The sequence below is a fragment of the Brachyistius frenatus genome, unplaced genomic scaffold, assembly GCF_029030835.1.
Source record: "Brachyistius frenatus isolate BFR_SWC_R1_liver_20210118 unplaced genomic scaffold, ASM2903083v1 Contig_356, whole genome shotgun sequence".
Classification (NCBI taxonomy): domain Eukaryota; kingdom Metazoa; phylum Chordata; class Actinopteri; family Embiotocidae; genus Brachyistius; species Brachyistius frenatus.
In genome coordinates, this window is record NW_027210955.1 from 256,173 (window position 1) to 268,670 (window position 12,498).

General features: G+C 42.5%; 1 protein-coding gene across 1 annotated transcript; it reads right to left on the reverse strand.

The window, feature by feature from the left end:
• Positions 1 to 95: 95 nt before the first annotated feature.
• ccng2 (cyclin G2) lies at positions 96 to 6,835 on the reverse strand. Its single transcript, XM_069724009.1, has 8 exons — positions 6,513 to 6,835; positions 5,173 to 5,316; positions 4,892 to 5,029; positions 4,377 to 4,627; positions 3,654 to 3,732; positions 3,447 to 3,545; positions 2,578 to 2,777; positions 96 to 1,205 (listed from the first exon to the last, which is right to left on the reverse strand). The coding sequence occupies exons 2-8, from the start codon at positions 5,275 to 5,277 to the stop codon at positions 1,073 to 1,075; spliced, it is 1,005 nt and encodes a 334-aa protein (XP_069580110.1). The 5' UTR covers positions 5,278 to 5,316; positions 6,513 to 6,835; the 3' UTR covers positions 96 to 1,072.
• Positions 6,836 to 12,498: the final 5,663 nt, after the last annotated feature.

Below are 12,498 nucleotides of genomic sequence, written 5' to 3' on the forward strand. Positions count from 1 at the left end.
TAGATTTCAGAAAATGAATCCAAGCAACTGGTTGTTGTTGATGATGAAAGGAGAAAGAAAGAAAAAAAGACCGACAGCAGATTAAAAATAAGATTTTTTTTTATAAGATTTTCTTTTTTCAGTACAGGTGACAAAAATAATAAATAACTTAATATCTACAAAGACCTATTAACAGTTGTTGTTGTTGTTTTTTTACATCATTTACAGTTTTACATGTTTTTGTATAAACATTTTTTAGACTTTTTTTTGACACTGTCAGCATTATTTCGTTCCATACAACATTCTCTCTGAAAACACCACAGACTTTTTTTTTTAAGCTACATCCTAAAATTGGCAACTTGAAGTTTAAACCAGGGCCGTACGTACACACACATCCACAAACACACTCGTTAAATGTTTTTATCTGAACACCCTGCGGGGTCAAACACAAACCTCCACTTTCACCATTTAATACTTGAAATGAAAATAAAAAAATTGTGCAAATTAAAGTTCAGCTACAGAAGACGGGAGCAGCCACGGGAGTTTCCAGTTTTCAGTCGGAGCGATGTTATCTCTGCTCCGTTATTTGAACAGCTCAGCTGTGACCAGGACAGAGAGATAAAGTGACCCTGGAAACACATCTGCTCTGTGAAAAAGCCCAGAGAGACGCTGACATCTTGTTATAAAAGTGCTTCTCTCTGCATAACGAGCTGAAAACACCACGACCGCCGCCGCTCTCGGCTTCTGTTCGCCACCACGACTCCTCATCCTCAGTAATAACAGTCAAAAAACAGTTTAGTCAATAAAACTCAAGTGTTTTGGCAAATGGTCGGGTCTGACGTGACGTCGTAAAAAAGAGCGGACGCGGAGCAGACCAGAGTTTATCCGCCGGACGGGCCGTGATGACCCGGCGGTCTGGAATGTGACACCTGAACATGCACCGAACATGTCTACACACTAAAGCTCTACATCTACTGCTCAGCTGCCCGTTGTTGTGCAATTCTCCCCCAGCACCGGAGCTTATCGGACAATAAATAAAAAGGGTGAAGAAGTTAGAGACGGGTGGGGGTGGGGGTGGAGGCAGCAGAGGCTTTCAGGCGTGGAGGTACTGGCGGTGTTTTTGGAGACGGAGGTGCAGAGGGAAGAACGGCCCTTCGGCGTCGCTGCCCAGAGAGCTGCTGAGAGACTCTTCACCCGAACTCATCGTGTCCTCGCACGAGTCCTCGCTGCAGAGACAGAGGACATAGTCAGTATACAGTTAACATACAGTTAACAACCAAAAAAACGTTTTAAAAAGCAACAACCCTTTTGTTTTTTTGTTTGGTGTTTTAAATTGACTTTCAGTTTTGTTTGCTGTCGATCAGACTGGAGGTGAATCGAACTTTGTGCTTTTTAAAAACTTGTTAATGTTTATGTAAAACTGGTCAGAGCAGAAGTCACATGACTTGGCAAGAAAACAGGAAATAGTCAGCATTTTTTCAACCTTGAGCTCAGACCATCAGCTGATCTTGTGTTGTGACTTGTTACTCAGCTGACTGCCAGCCTGTTAAACATCTGTTCAATGTTAAGGTGAGAAACATACGGTCATAAAAACATATTCTAACAGCTGTTTGATGATCAGCTGTTTCAGCTTCAGTTTATTTCCTCCTTTTATCGTTTCATAAAGTTGAATCAGACAGAGTTGCATAAAGGTGAGGCGTAATGTGATGTCATGGAAACGTGTGTGTGTGTGTGTGTGTGTGTGTGTGTGTGTGTGTGTGTGTGTGTGTGTGTGTGTGTTACAACACATCAGTAACTCGGGTGTTGCTGCTCAGGTGGTTGCATCAGTCCACGTTTCTCACCAGTTGTTTTTTTTAAAGGAAAATGTTTGTGCTGACACATGCTGCGTTACCTCAGCGCGAGGACACACCTCTAGCACGGTGTGTGTCAGTGTTGTGTTAGTGTAGACTGAAATATGGAGGGTGTGTTATGACACACAGGGTGCGTCTGATTCCTGCTCGTTTCAAACACCTGCGCTGGTATTTAATCTGCTGAGCTGTCACATGATGTCAACGTGATGTCAGCAACACAGTGAAACTGAAACTCTAACATGGACTTCAACAGTTTCACTCTTAGTTCTTATCTTTTATCTGATATTTCCTCAAGTTTAATTTGGGCATTTCATCAGGAACGAGTATTTCTCATTTGTTTCTCAGGTGTGTTTCAGGTCCTGACAGTTAATGATGTGTTCAGGTGTGTTTCAGGTCCTGACAGTTAATGATGTGTTCAGGTGTGTTTCAGGTCCTGACAGAGTTAATGATGTGTTCAGGTGTGTTTCAGGTCCTGACAGTTAATGATGTGTTCAGGTGTGTTTTAGGTCCTGACAGAGTTAATGATGTGTTCAGGTGTGTTTCAGGTCCTGACAGAGTTAATGATGTGTTCAGGTGTGTTTCAGGTCCTGACTGAGTTAATGATGTGTTCAGGTGTGTTTCAGGTCCTGACAGAGTTAATGATGTGTTCAGGTGTGTTTCAGGTCCTGACTGAGTTAATGTGGTGTTCAGGTGTGTTTCAGGTCCTGACAGAGTTAATGTGGTGTTCAGGTGTGTTCTGGACTCTGACCTCTCGCTCTCGTCCCAGCAGCCCTCGGGGATGGTGGGCAGCTCGGGGACGCTGCGGTGGCTGTGTAGGTTCTGGGCGGTCCGCCGCGACACGATCCACTGCAGCTTCCTGTGGTTGGGTTTGCTGCATTCGGGGGAGGCGTAGTCGGACAGACACCGAGCCACATGCTCGCTCCACAGCAGCAGCTCGCCGTCAGCAATCTGAAACCAAAGAACGCAGCAGCTCAGTTTGACCGTTTGGCCGTCGGCCCCCCTGCAGACGGACCTCTGTGTATTTACAGCAATCCAATTACTTAACACTGAGCAGCCAGCTGTGAGAAAGATGTTACTGTAAACAGAAACCAGGTTAAAACGACTTCTGAAACCTGATCACTTGGTCATGTGACACCTTAATGTGTCTGTCAGGGTTTAAAAGACAAACATGCCTGAGAGCGAGAGTGTCATGGTGGCGACACAACGAGATCTAAAATGCTCCCAATCTAAAATCTGACCCCTAACCCTAACCACAGATGGAGAGAAGAATTTTTTTTTGGACCCAAGCTGGGCTGAGAAATAATAAATAACTGCTGCTGCTGTTCATTGAACGATCACACATCCACTCAGCAGCGTGTTCACCTCACCTTGAGGCTGGTTAATGAACTTATTTGTTCATATTTGTGAAGGTAATGTCTCTGTGTGTCCCATAAACATTTGCAGCTGATCCAGTAGAGAACCAACAGTTAATACTGCTTTGATGGAACCATCAGACATCTGTGACATTAAACCTTCAGACTGTCATTTCCTCTGAAACGAGGTGTTGGTGGGAAACCAAACTGACTCTGGGTCTCCACAGGTGTTACTTTCCCTTCCTGGATGCCGTGTGAGCCGTACCTTCAGGTGTCTCTGGATGTGAGAGGCTATTTCCAGCATGTCCTCAGACCGGATGGCTTCGATCTCCTGCCTCAGCAGCGACAAGGCGAGGACGGACGGCTGGACGGAAGGAAGGAATATTAATGTCCAAAATAACAGCAACGGAAGAAAAACTCATTTCTGAGCCCCTTGTTAGACGGCTGTAATCCAGCATGACCTTTGACCTACCTTCGCTTTGGAGAAGGAGATGCGGCACAGACAGGCTTTGAGCTGAGCCTCCAGCTTCTCCAGGCTCAGAGTCTCCTTCCTGTTCACACACACACACACACACACACACACACACACACACACACACACACAGGTTCAGTGTGTCTGCAGGACCGTGACACGTCTCAGGCAGAATCGACTTTCCTTTACACTTGTTAAGATCTATTTTTGTTGGTTTTGTTTGTACTTTTTAACTATTTTTTATTTCCCCTGTGCAGCAGTCTCAAACTGTTTGACTGTGCACTGCTCACAAAACTTAGCAAAAAGCCAAACCGGTGTAAAAGCGTACGTGATGTGGAGTTTTGAACCGAAGCGGATTAAAAACAAGGCGCCTTGGTTACGTGAGTGGAGGTGGAGGTGGAGGTGGAGGTGCCAGTGGCAGCAACACAAGTCTTATCAGCTGACTCAGCTCAGATGTTGACTGCTGCCCTACATCTGCTGCTGTGATAAACAGGCGGTGTTGTGGACAACCTCCGCCAATCAAAATGCAGGAATTCAGATATGTGGAACAAATGCAGAATCTGCATATACAGAATCAGAAAGATGTCTAAACATGGACTGGAACGGATTATCTATTTGCAGCAAGTTGTTTTTTTTAACAGAAATGAATAGAAATAAATCAAAAACCTGCAGGAATGTAAACTATTAGGATATTAAATTTGCACATATTTCCAGAACACCCACCTCTCCGTGGAGTGAGAAAGTGCAATCCGGTGGTACAAGTGCAGAAAGGTTAAGGCGGTGATGGCTTTGGATTTGAAGTCGAGCTTCTCTGCGACAATCTTCTCCATGCGGCCGAGGTCGGACGTGGTGAACCGGCACTGTCCGATGCGGATGAGCTCGTCGCTGGGCGTCACGTTGCACTCCTCCTCCGTCACTTTGGCCGCCATGTGGAGGCAGCTGAGGCTGACGCAGGACAGGTGCTTGGGCTGGATCTGAGGGGGGGGGGAGGGGAAGGGGGGGACGGGAGGTGAGTTACATCAGCGACATATTAAAGGCCACTTCATGCAGTGGATTCATGAGTCAGTGAGGAGCTGATTAATGAGGTAGGAAATATGTGATTCACTAACTGGTCTGAAAGAAATCTAATCTGCACCAGTGTTCCTCATTTCAGCAGCCAAATGTGTCACCAGACTCTGGTTGAATACCAAAAGCTGCCATGTCTACGTGTGGTCCTATCAGGCGGGAGCGCCTCGTACCCTCATCATGGCCAGGAATCTGTCCAGCAGGTTAACAGCCAGGACGAAGGTCTGCGTGCTGTAACCGAAGAAGCTGGTCAGACTCCACAGATCCTCCACTTTGGCGTCTCTGCATTTGGCCGAGATCCGACTGTCGCCCTGGAAAAGTAAAAGACGCGCCGTTACTTAACCCGCTTCATCTGTCGTAACGGTGACTATCGCAGAGGTCCGCCAGGAAACACCCGGCCGACACGTCCGACCCTGCAGCGGATCGACGAGCCGCCGCGGTCCAACACGCTCACCTGTGTTGTGGTTTCGATGAGCATCAGGCCCGTCTCCTTCGGGAGGTAAAAACCCTCCTGCTCATAATTCACCCTCAGCTCCTTCATCAGCTTGAAGGCATCCATGTCTGAACGATCTCCGTTTGTTTCCACAGTACTTGTCAACTGCAAGAAAAGAAGAAGTCTGTTTAGCGTCAAATCAGTTGATTTTTCATTCATAAATTATAGTTTATAATGTTTGTAATGCAGTGCTTTTTCCACTTTCTACAATCTATCTTGAGCAATACAGAAGTCCTTTCATGATAAAAAAGAAAAAGGAAGTGGTTTGGAGTTTCCCGAGGTGAAATCTGTTATTACTGCTGTTATTCCCTCTTGTGATTCCCCCACAAAAGTGTTAGAAAGTTCTGTGTAAATTGACTGAAAGGCCTGAAACCACCTCAACTCTCAAGAGACAATTAATAAAGACCGGTTTTAAATTGTTTTTTTCCATATTTATCAAAACAATTCTCTGGTTCAAGCTCCTGTCATGTGAAAATCAGCCAATTCTTCTGTTTTTATGACATTTTCAACTTAATATAGATGTTTTGAAGTGTTACTTTTGAGACACAGATGGTAATTTGAAGTTATTTTATCAGTTGGTAGCTCTTAATAATAAAGATGGTAAATGTAGGAGCAGTCTGTTTAGTACATAATGAGAATGTTGGTTATTCGTAGGCAATAACTAACATGATCCGTTGGGCACATAGAAAGAAAATACTTCCTTAGAAAATATAGTTTCTCATCAAACGCCTAACGAACTTGGTTTTTGTTTCCGTTACATGACCGGCCTGCATTTGCTCCGGTTCTACCGGGGTGCCCGCTCGGAGCCCCGCCCACTTCCCTCAGCTGGGCTCCGGTGTCAGATTTCCTCCGGTGGACGCCTCTGTCCTCTGACCGAAAAACAACAGCCTTTAGCGGGGCTCTGTCTGTCAATAAACGGCTTAAAACACGTAAAAAACATCTCCCACACGACCGGAAGTCCTCCGGTTCGTCGAGTTCATTGATTGTAACCGAGGAAGCTAATGTTAGCCACGGCTAGCTCAAGTTCACGGATTTTGCAAAATACACTTTAGTACTATTTTAATACGTTTCTGTACGAGTTGCGTCGAAACTGTGTTAAAAAATAACAAGTAAAGAGATTCTTCGACTCGTATTATCTTGTATTAATTCGGTTTATAGAGAGATTAATCGAGATTAAGTCGACGTTTGACTGTCATCTGTTTCTCCTGCTGTCCGATTTCGTTTCAAGTGTATCGAGAAAAGGGAAGTAGATGTCATTAAATCCTCCTCCTGTGGAGAAGAACAGCGGTGGTGTACTTCACCTGTTACCGAGAGTCAAACCGACATATCTGTTGTCCCCGGCTGGTTATTCCTTCGCGTCTTCTGTCTTGTTTTGTCCTCCTTTCTCCTCGTCTGTCTTTTGTTGATGTTCACACCGGTCACGCCCACTAGCTGACGTCACATGGAGCCGAGCTGCAGTCTCCTTCTTTCGCGTTCAACCGCACAAATTAGAGCCTGCAAATAATGTACTGGTATCTTTTCTCCTTATTTTGAAACAATATAGTTAACCCATGTGTACATGAGATCGATTACCAATCTTTAATCCACCGATAAATGTCGCTGAATGGAAATATCGCCCGTGTATCACATGAGACGAACCCCCTATGACGGACGGTTCTGTTAGCGAATCAGCGAGCTGCATTTTGATCGGTTCAAATAGTCCGCCCAAAATCGGACCCTTTGATTGGCTTGTGGCTGCACGAAGTCCTGACGCGACGCAGCGTTACGTCATTACGACTGCTTTATTCACCGTCTTCAACAAACTGTGAAATATCAGCGGAAACAAAGCTGAACGTTGGAAATAAGATGCGAACATACGGAAATGAGTGACATATTGTTCCTGATACCAGGCATGTAAGTCTGACACGGCTGTTGTAAAGTGAGATGAGTTCTTCAAGCAAGGTCTATCTGCTGTAGAGGCCACACATACAACCATATATCAGTATTTACTGCTTTATTGAAGAACAACCACATTCTCCTAAATGTAATATATATCAAAAACACCCGCCATGAACTGGACATTCCTCAAACTCCTCATGATGAATGAAGCTCTGCAGATCTTCTGAAGATCACCAGAGAAAGTCTCAGCGACATGCAAAGGAAGTTCAGGATGCTTCGTGCTCCTCGTTTGTTCTTGTGAATATAAAGTCCTGATAACCTTACAGCTGTGTCTCTGTGCGCTAAATGTGGGTTTGTGTTACTGGACAGGTTTGTCGTGTCCATTTTAATATGACTTGAATTGTTTGCCTGGAGCTGAGTGTCCTGTTCATTTGCGTCGTCTTGTGTATTGTTATTTGTTATTGTTATTTGTCTTGTGTATTGTTATCTTTTTGTGTGTTTTATACGTAGTTCTTTTTTCTTCATATGTTCGTATTAAATCCACATATATGTGAAATATACTACACTGTAATATAACATATGTTCATAAATCATGAATAAAATGGGACTGTTGGACAAAAAAGGTAGGATTGTTTTGTCCAGCGGTCTCCTTCGATGTGGGCGGAGTCTATCGTCGCACTTCCGTCCCCCGGTCCCCTCATCGGAAGTAGACGGATCTGTCTATAGTCCGGTCCTTTTTTGTATTTTTTTTACAACAACCCCTTTTTCCCACCACATAGCCCCAATGGAAGCCACAATGGACGACTAAACCGAAGTGCGGGTACCCGACTCCACCCCGTGTCTTCATCCTCGAACCGAGTGGACCGGATGAAACCCAACTGTGGTTTTCTCCGCTTCGCAGGGGAGGTAAGGGCTCCGTCTATTTACTGGATCCGAGTTAGCCATTTAAACGTCCCTGCTGTGTGGTTATCGCGGCCATCGCCTTTTACACTTCGCAGCTCTTTTCACGAGACACCGACCGAGACACCGACCGAGGCTAGTGAGCGACGTCTCCGGCATTTTCTCTGTCAAACACGTAGTAATGTGTACGAGTTGTTTGCGACACCGTGGAGACGCGCGGCTGTCAAATTAGCCCGCTCCAGGGAATAGTCGGGTCCACGGTAACGGAACCGCTCGGTGCCGTGGAGGCTCCGGGTTTGATAACGAACACAGAAGAACGAAGCGGGTCATCAGGACGTCAACGATGAGAAGTTAGTTGGATTTCACTTCGTCACTCTTTAGACGCTGACCGATGTGATCCATGGTGGACCTTCTTAGTGTGGAACAGCTTCTGGGATCTATTACAAACAAACAAACAAACAAACAAACAAACAGTCAGGACCCCGGGTTTTCCTCTGGCAGTTCAATCACAAACAACACAGGAAAGCAGTAAAAACACTTCTGTTTATTATTTTACGAAGAAATTTCCCCTCGGGGATTAATAGAGTACTATAATTAATATTAATATTAATTATAAATTAATATAATTATAATATAATTATTAAAAATATTAATTTTTCAGGCTTTGTGAAGGAAGTGTTTCAGCCAAACTTTTTTTTTGTTTAAGTTAAAAGTTCTGTCTGATAAATGATGTAATAAAATAATAAGTAATAGTGTTACATGGCCATTGTGTTATGCACCAAGACCAAGGTTCAAAGGTGACATCAGTAAATGTCTTGTTTTGTTGATAATAACATTAATAATAAACTTGCTAATTTGAAAAAAATAATTTGTAGAGCAGCTTTCATGCTAGAAATGCAGCTCAAAGTGCTTCACAGCAAGAACATCACATGCAGTATTTGACATGCAAATAGATATAAAGGAACATTTAAAAATATAGAATAAGAAATGAGATGCATGAGAACAGATCAAATGCATGAAATTAAACACAAATAGAGTTAAAATATAAAATAAGCAATATCTATTTTAAAGTTGCAGGAGAGCTTCAGGATTAGCAAGTTAAAGGCTGGTGTAAAGAGATTTTTGCCTAACTACCAATCCAGATATTCATTTTACTGCCATGTGTGAGTGACAAAGACGGTTCAAAATGATTAACAAATTTCCTTTAATGATTCACCTGACTTTGTCGTGGCAGATCTAATAATCTGCAGCCAGTCTGAATATCAATATTATGGAAGCACATTTAATCCTAAAAAGTAAAAAAATAGTTATGTTATACTCGTAATAATCATCCTCATAGATATATGATATATGATGGTGCAGAAATTCAGACAGTTCAGAATTTGCCTGAGAATTGTCAGGTTCGTACGTTTTCTTATGAGGCTGAATAGCAGAGAGAAACTGTTAATTGCTAATTTTGCATGCATCATTTTCCAAATGCAAATATTTATTTGCTTAAAAAAAAATCAGGGCTAATGTTATAGCACTACACAGTAAATAGAAAATGCATGTAAGTGTCTGGTTGAAGCCGATGCAGAGCCGTCCAATACCAGTTCTGGCCGCTAGACGCTGGCGCCAAGGAAACCTGTTGCTCCAGTGGACTGCAAATTTAATAAGCGTCAACTTCTCTCGTGAAATATAAAGTCAACACATTTTTCCCACAAGTCGCCATGGCGTCGTTAGTTAAATTCACTCCTTCTGATCAATGTTCTGGTGGATCTTCAGAAAATAATTCCATAATTAATCAGATATTACACCTCAAACAGAGCTATGTTTGGTTGATTGACATGCCTGGAGGGCAGTTTTTATTTTTTATTAAAATCATTTTCCAAATCGATGGAGAATAAGCCAGACAATTTAATATTTACATTTGTCTTAGGTCATCCGTTTGCCATTTGTCACGTGTATCACTGACTCATTCAACCTCATAAGGCCTCTTAAAAAGTTTATTAAAAAGACAAAGGTTTCATTTTTAATTATCCGTCCAGCTGACTCTGGTAAACAACCACCTTGGGTAAGTAATATCCATAAAAGCGTCCTACACTGCTGCGTCCTGGACATCTCTTTGTCTGCTCCCTCACAAGTGGAGGGACAATTTTCACGCATCATCACTTTTTGTCAGTCAGTTGCATCTTACCAGTGAAGCTGCACAACTGGATGCAAATGTGCAGACACTTTTAACACACACATTTTAATCCCTTATAGGTTTCCCTGTAAAGATGTCCACTCCAGAAAAACCTTGTTCTCTGTTACTCTCGGAAAGCAAATTTGAAACTCGCAACCGCAATTTTATTGGTATTAAAACACTGCTGCGTTTCCAGGATCCTGTGAGGTTCTGATCTGCCCTGTCGCCCTGCAGGTAGCTGTATCCAGTGGGGAGGTAGGCTCGACCCGGGGAGGACAGAATGAAGTTCATCGAACCCTGGGGACGCCAGAGGCTGTCTTTTCTCCTGGAAAAGGCCGCCTCTAGGGAAGCCAACATGTGGAAGGTCTACATGCCAAAGAAGACCTCCTCACAGGTGAGAGCACCTCTGATCATCAGTAGAACACCTACAAAACACATCCAGACACCTACAAAACACATCTAAACACCTACAAAACACATCTAAACACCCACAAAACACATCCAGACACCTACAAAACACATCTAAACACCTACAAAACACATCCAGACTCCTATAAAACACATCTAAACACCTACAAAACACATCTAAACACCTACAAAACACATCCAGACACCTACAAAACACATCTAAACACCTACAAAACACATCTAAACACCTACAAAACACATCTAAACACCTACAAAACACATCCAGACACCTACAAAACACATCTAAACACCTACAAAACACATCTAAACACCTACTAAACACATCTAAACACCTACAAAACACATCCAGACACCTACAAAACACATCTAAACACCTACAAAACACATCTAAACACCTACAAAACACATCCAGACACCTACAAAACACATCTAAACACCTACAAAACACATCCAGACACCTACAAAACACATCTAAACACCTACAAAACACATCTAAACACCCACAAAACACATCTAAACACCTACTAAACACATCTAAACACCTACAAAACACATCTAAACACCTACAAAACACATCTAAACACCCACAAAACACATCCAGACACCTACAAAACACATCCAGACACCTACAAAACACATCCAGACACCTACAAAACACATCCAGACTCCTACAAAACACATCCAGACTCCTACAAAACACATCTAAACACCTACAAAACACATCTAAACACCACCAAAACACATCTAAACACCTACAAAACACATCCAGACACCTACAAAACACATCTAAACACCTACATAACACATCCAGACACCTACAAAACACATCCAGACACCTACAAAACACATCTAAACACCTACTAAATACATCTAAACACCTACAAAACACATCTAAACACATACTAAACACATCCAGACACCTACAAAACACATCCAGACACCTACAAAACACATCTAAACACCTACTAAACACATCTAAACACCTACAAAACACATCTAAACACTTACAAAACACATCCAGACACCTACAAAACACATCTAAACACCTACTAAACACATCTAAACACCTACAAAACACATCTACACATCTAAACACCTACAAAACACATCTAAACACCTACAAAACACATCTAAACACCTACAAAACACATCTAAACACCTACAAAACACATCTAAACACCTACAAAACACATCCAGACACCTACAAAACACATCTAAACACCTACAAAACACATACAGACACCTACAAAACACATCTAAACACCTACAAAACACATCTAAACACCTACAAAACACATCCAGACACCTACAAAACACATCTAAACACCTACAAAACACATCCAGACACCTACAAAACACATCTAAACACCTACAAAACACATCTAAACACCCACAAAACACATCTAAACACCTACTAAACACATCTAAACACCTACAAAACACATCTAAACACCTACAAAACACATCTAAACACCCACAAAACACATCCAGACACCTACAAAACACATCTAAACACCCACAAAACACATCCAGACACCTACAAAACACATCCAGACACCTACAAAACACATCCAGACTCCTACGAAACACATCCAGACTCCTACAAAACACATCTAAACACCTACAAAACACATTTAAACACCACCAAAACACATCTAAACACCTACAAAACACATCCAGACACCTACAAAACACATCTAAACACCTACATAACACATCCAGACACCTACAAAACACATCCAGACACCTACTAAACACATCTAAACACCTACTAAATACATCTAAACACCTACAAAACACATCTAAACACCTACTAAACACATCCAGACACCTACAAAACACATCCAGACACCTACAAAACACATCTAAACACCTACAAAACACATAAACACTTACAAAACACATCCAGACACCTA

What these genes read in the sequence shown, in the direction of transcription:
- ccng2 (XM_069724009.1), bottom strand. Translation starts at nt 5,277, where the DNA reads ATGGATGCCTTCAAGCTGATGAAGGAGCTGAGGGTGAATTATGAGCAG. An exon ending in ACATCCAGAGACACCTGAAG is followed by an intron (nt 2,778 to 3,446) that starts GTACGGCTCACA and finishes CTTTGGTTTCAG; the next exon opens with ATTGCTGACGGCGAGCTGCT. An exon ending in TGCTGGGACGAGAGCGAGAG is followed by an intron (nt 1,206 to 2,577) that starts GTCAGAGTCCAG and finishes CTGTCTCTGCAG; the next exon opens with CGAGGACTCGTGCGAGGACA.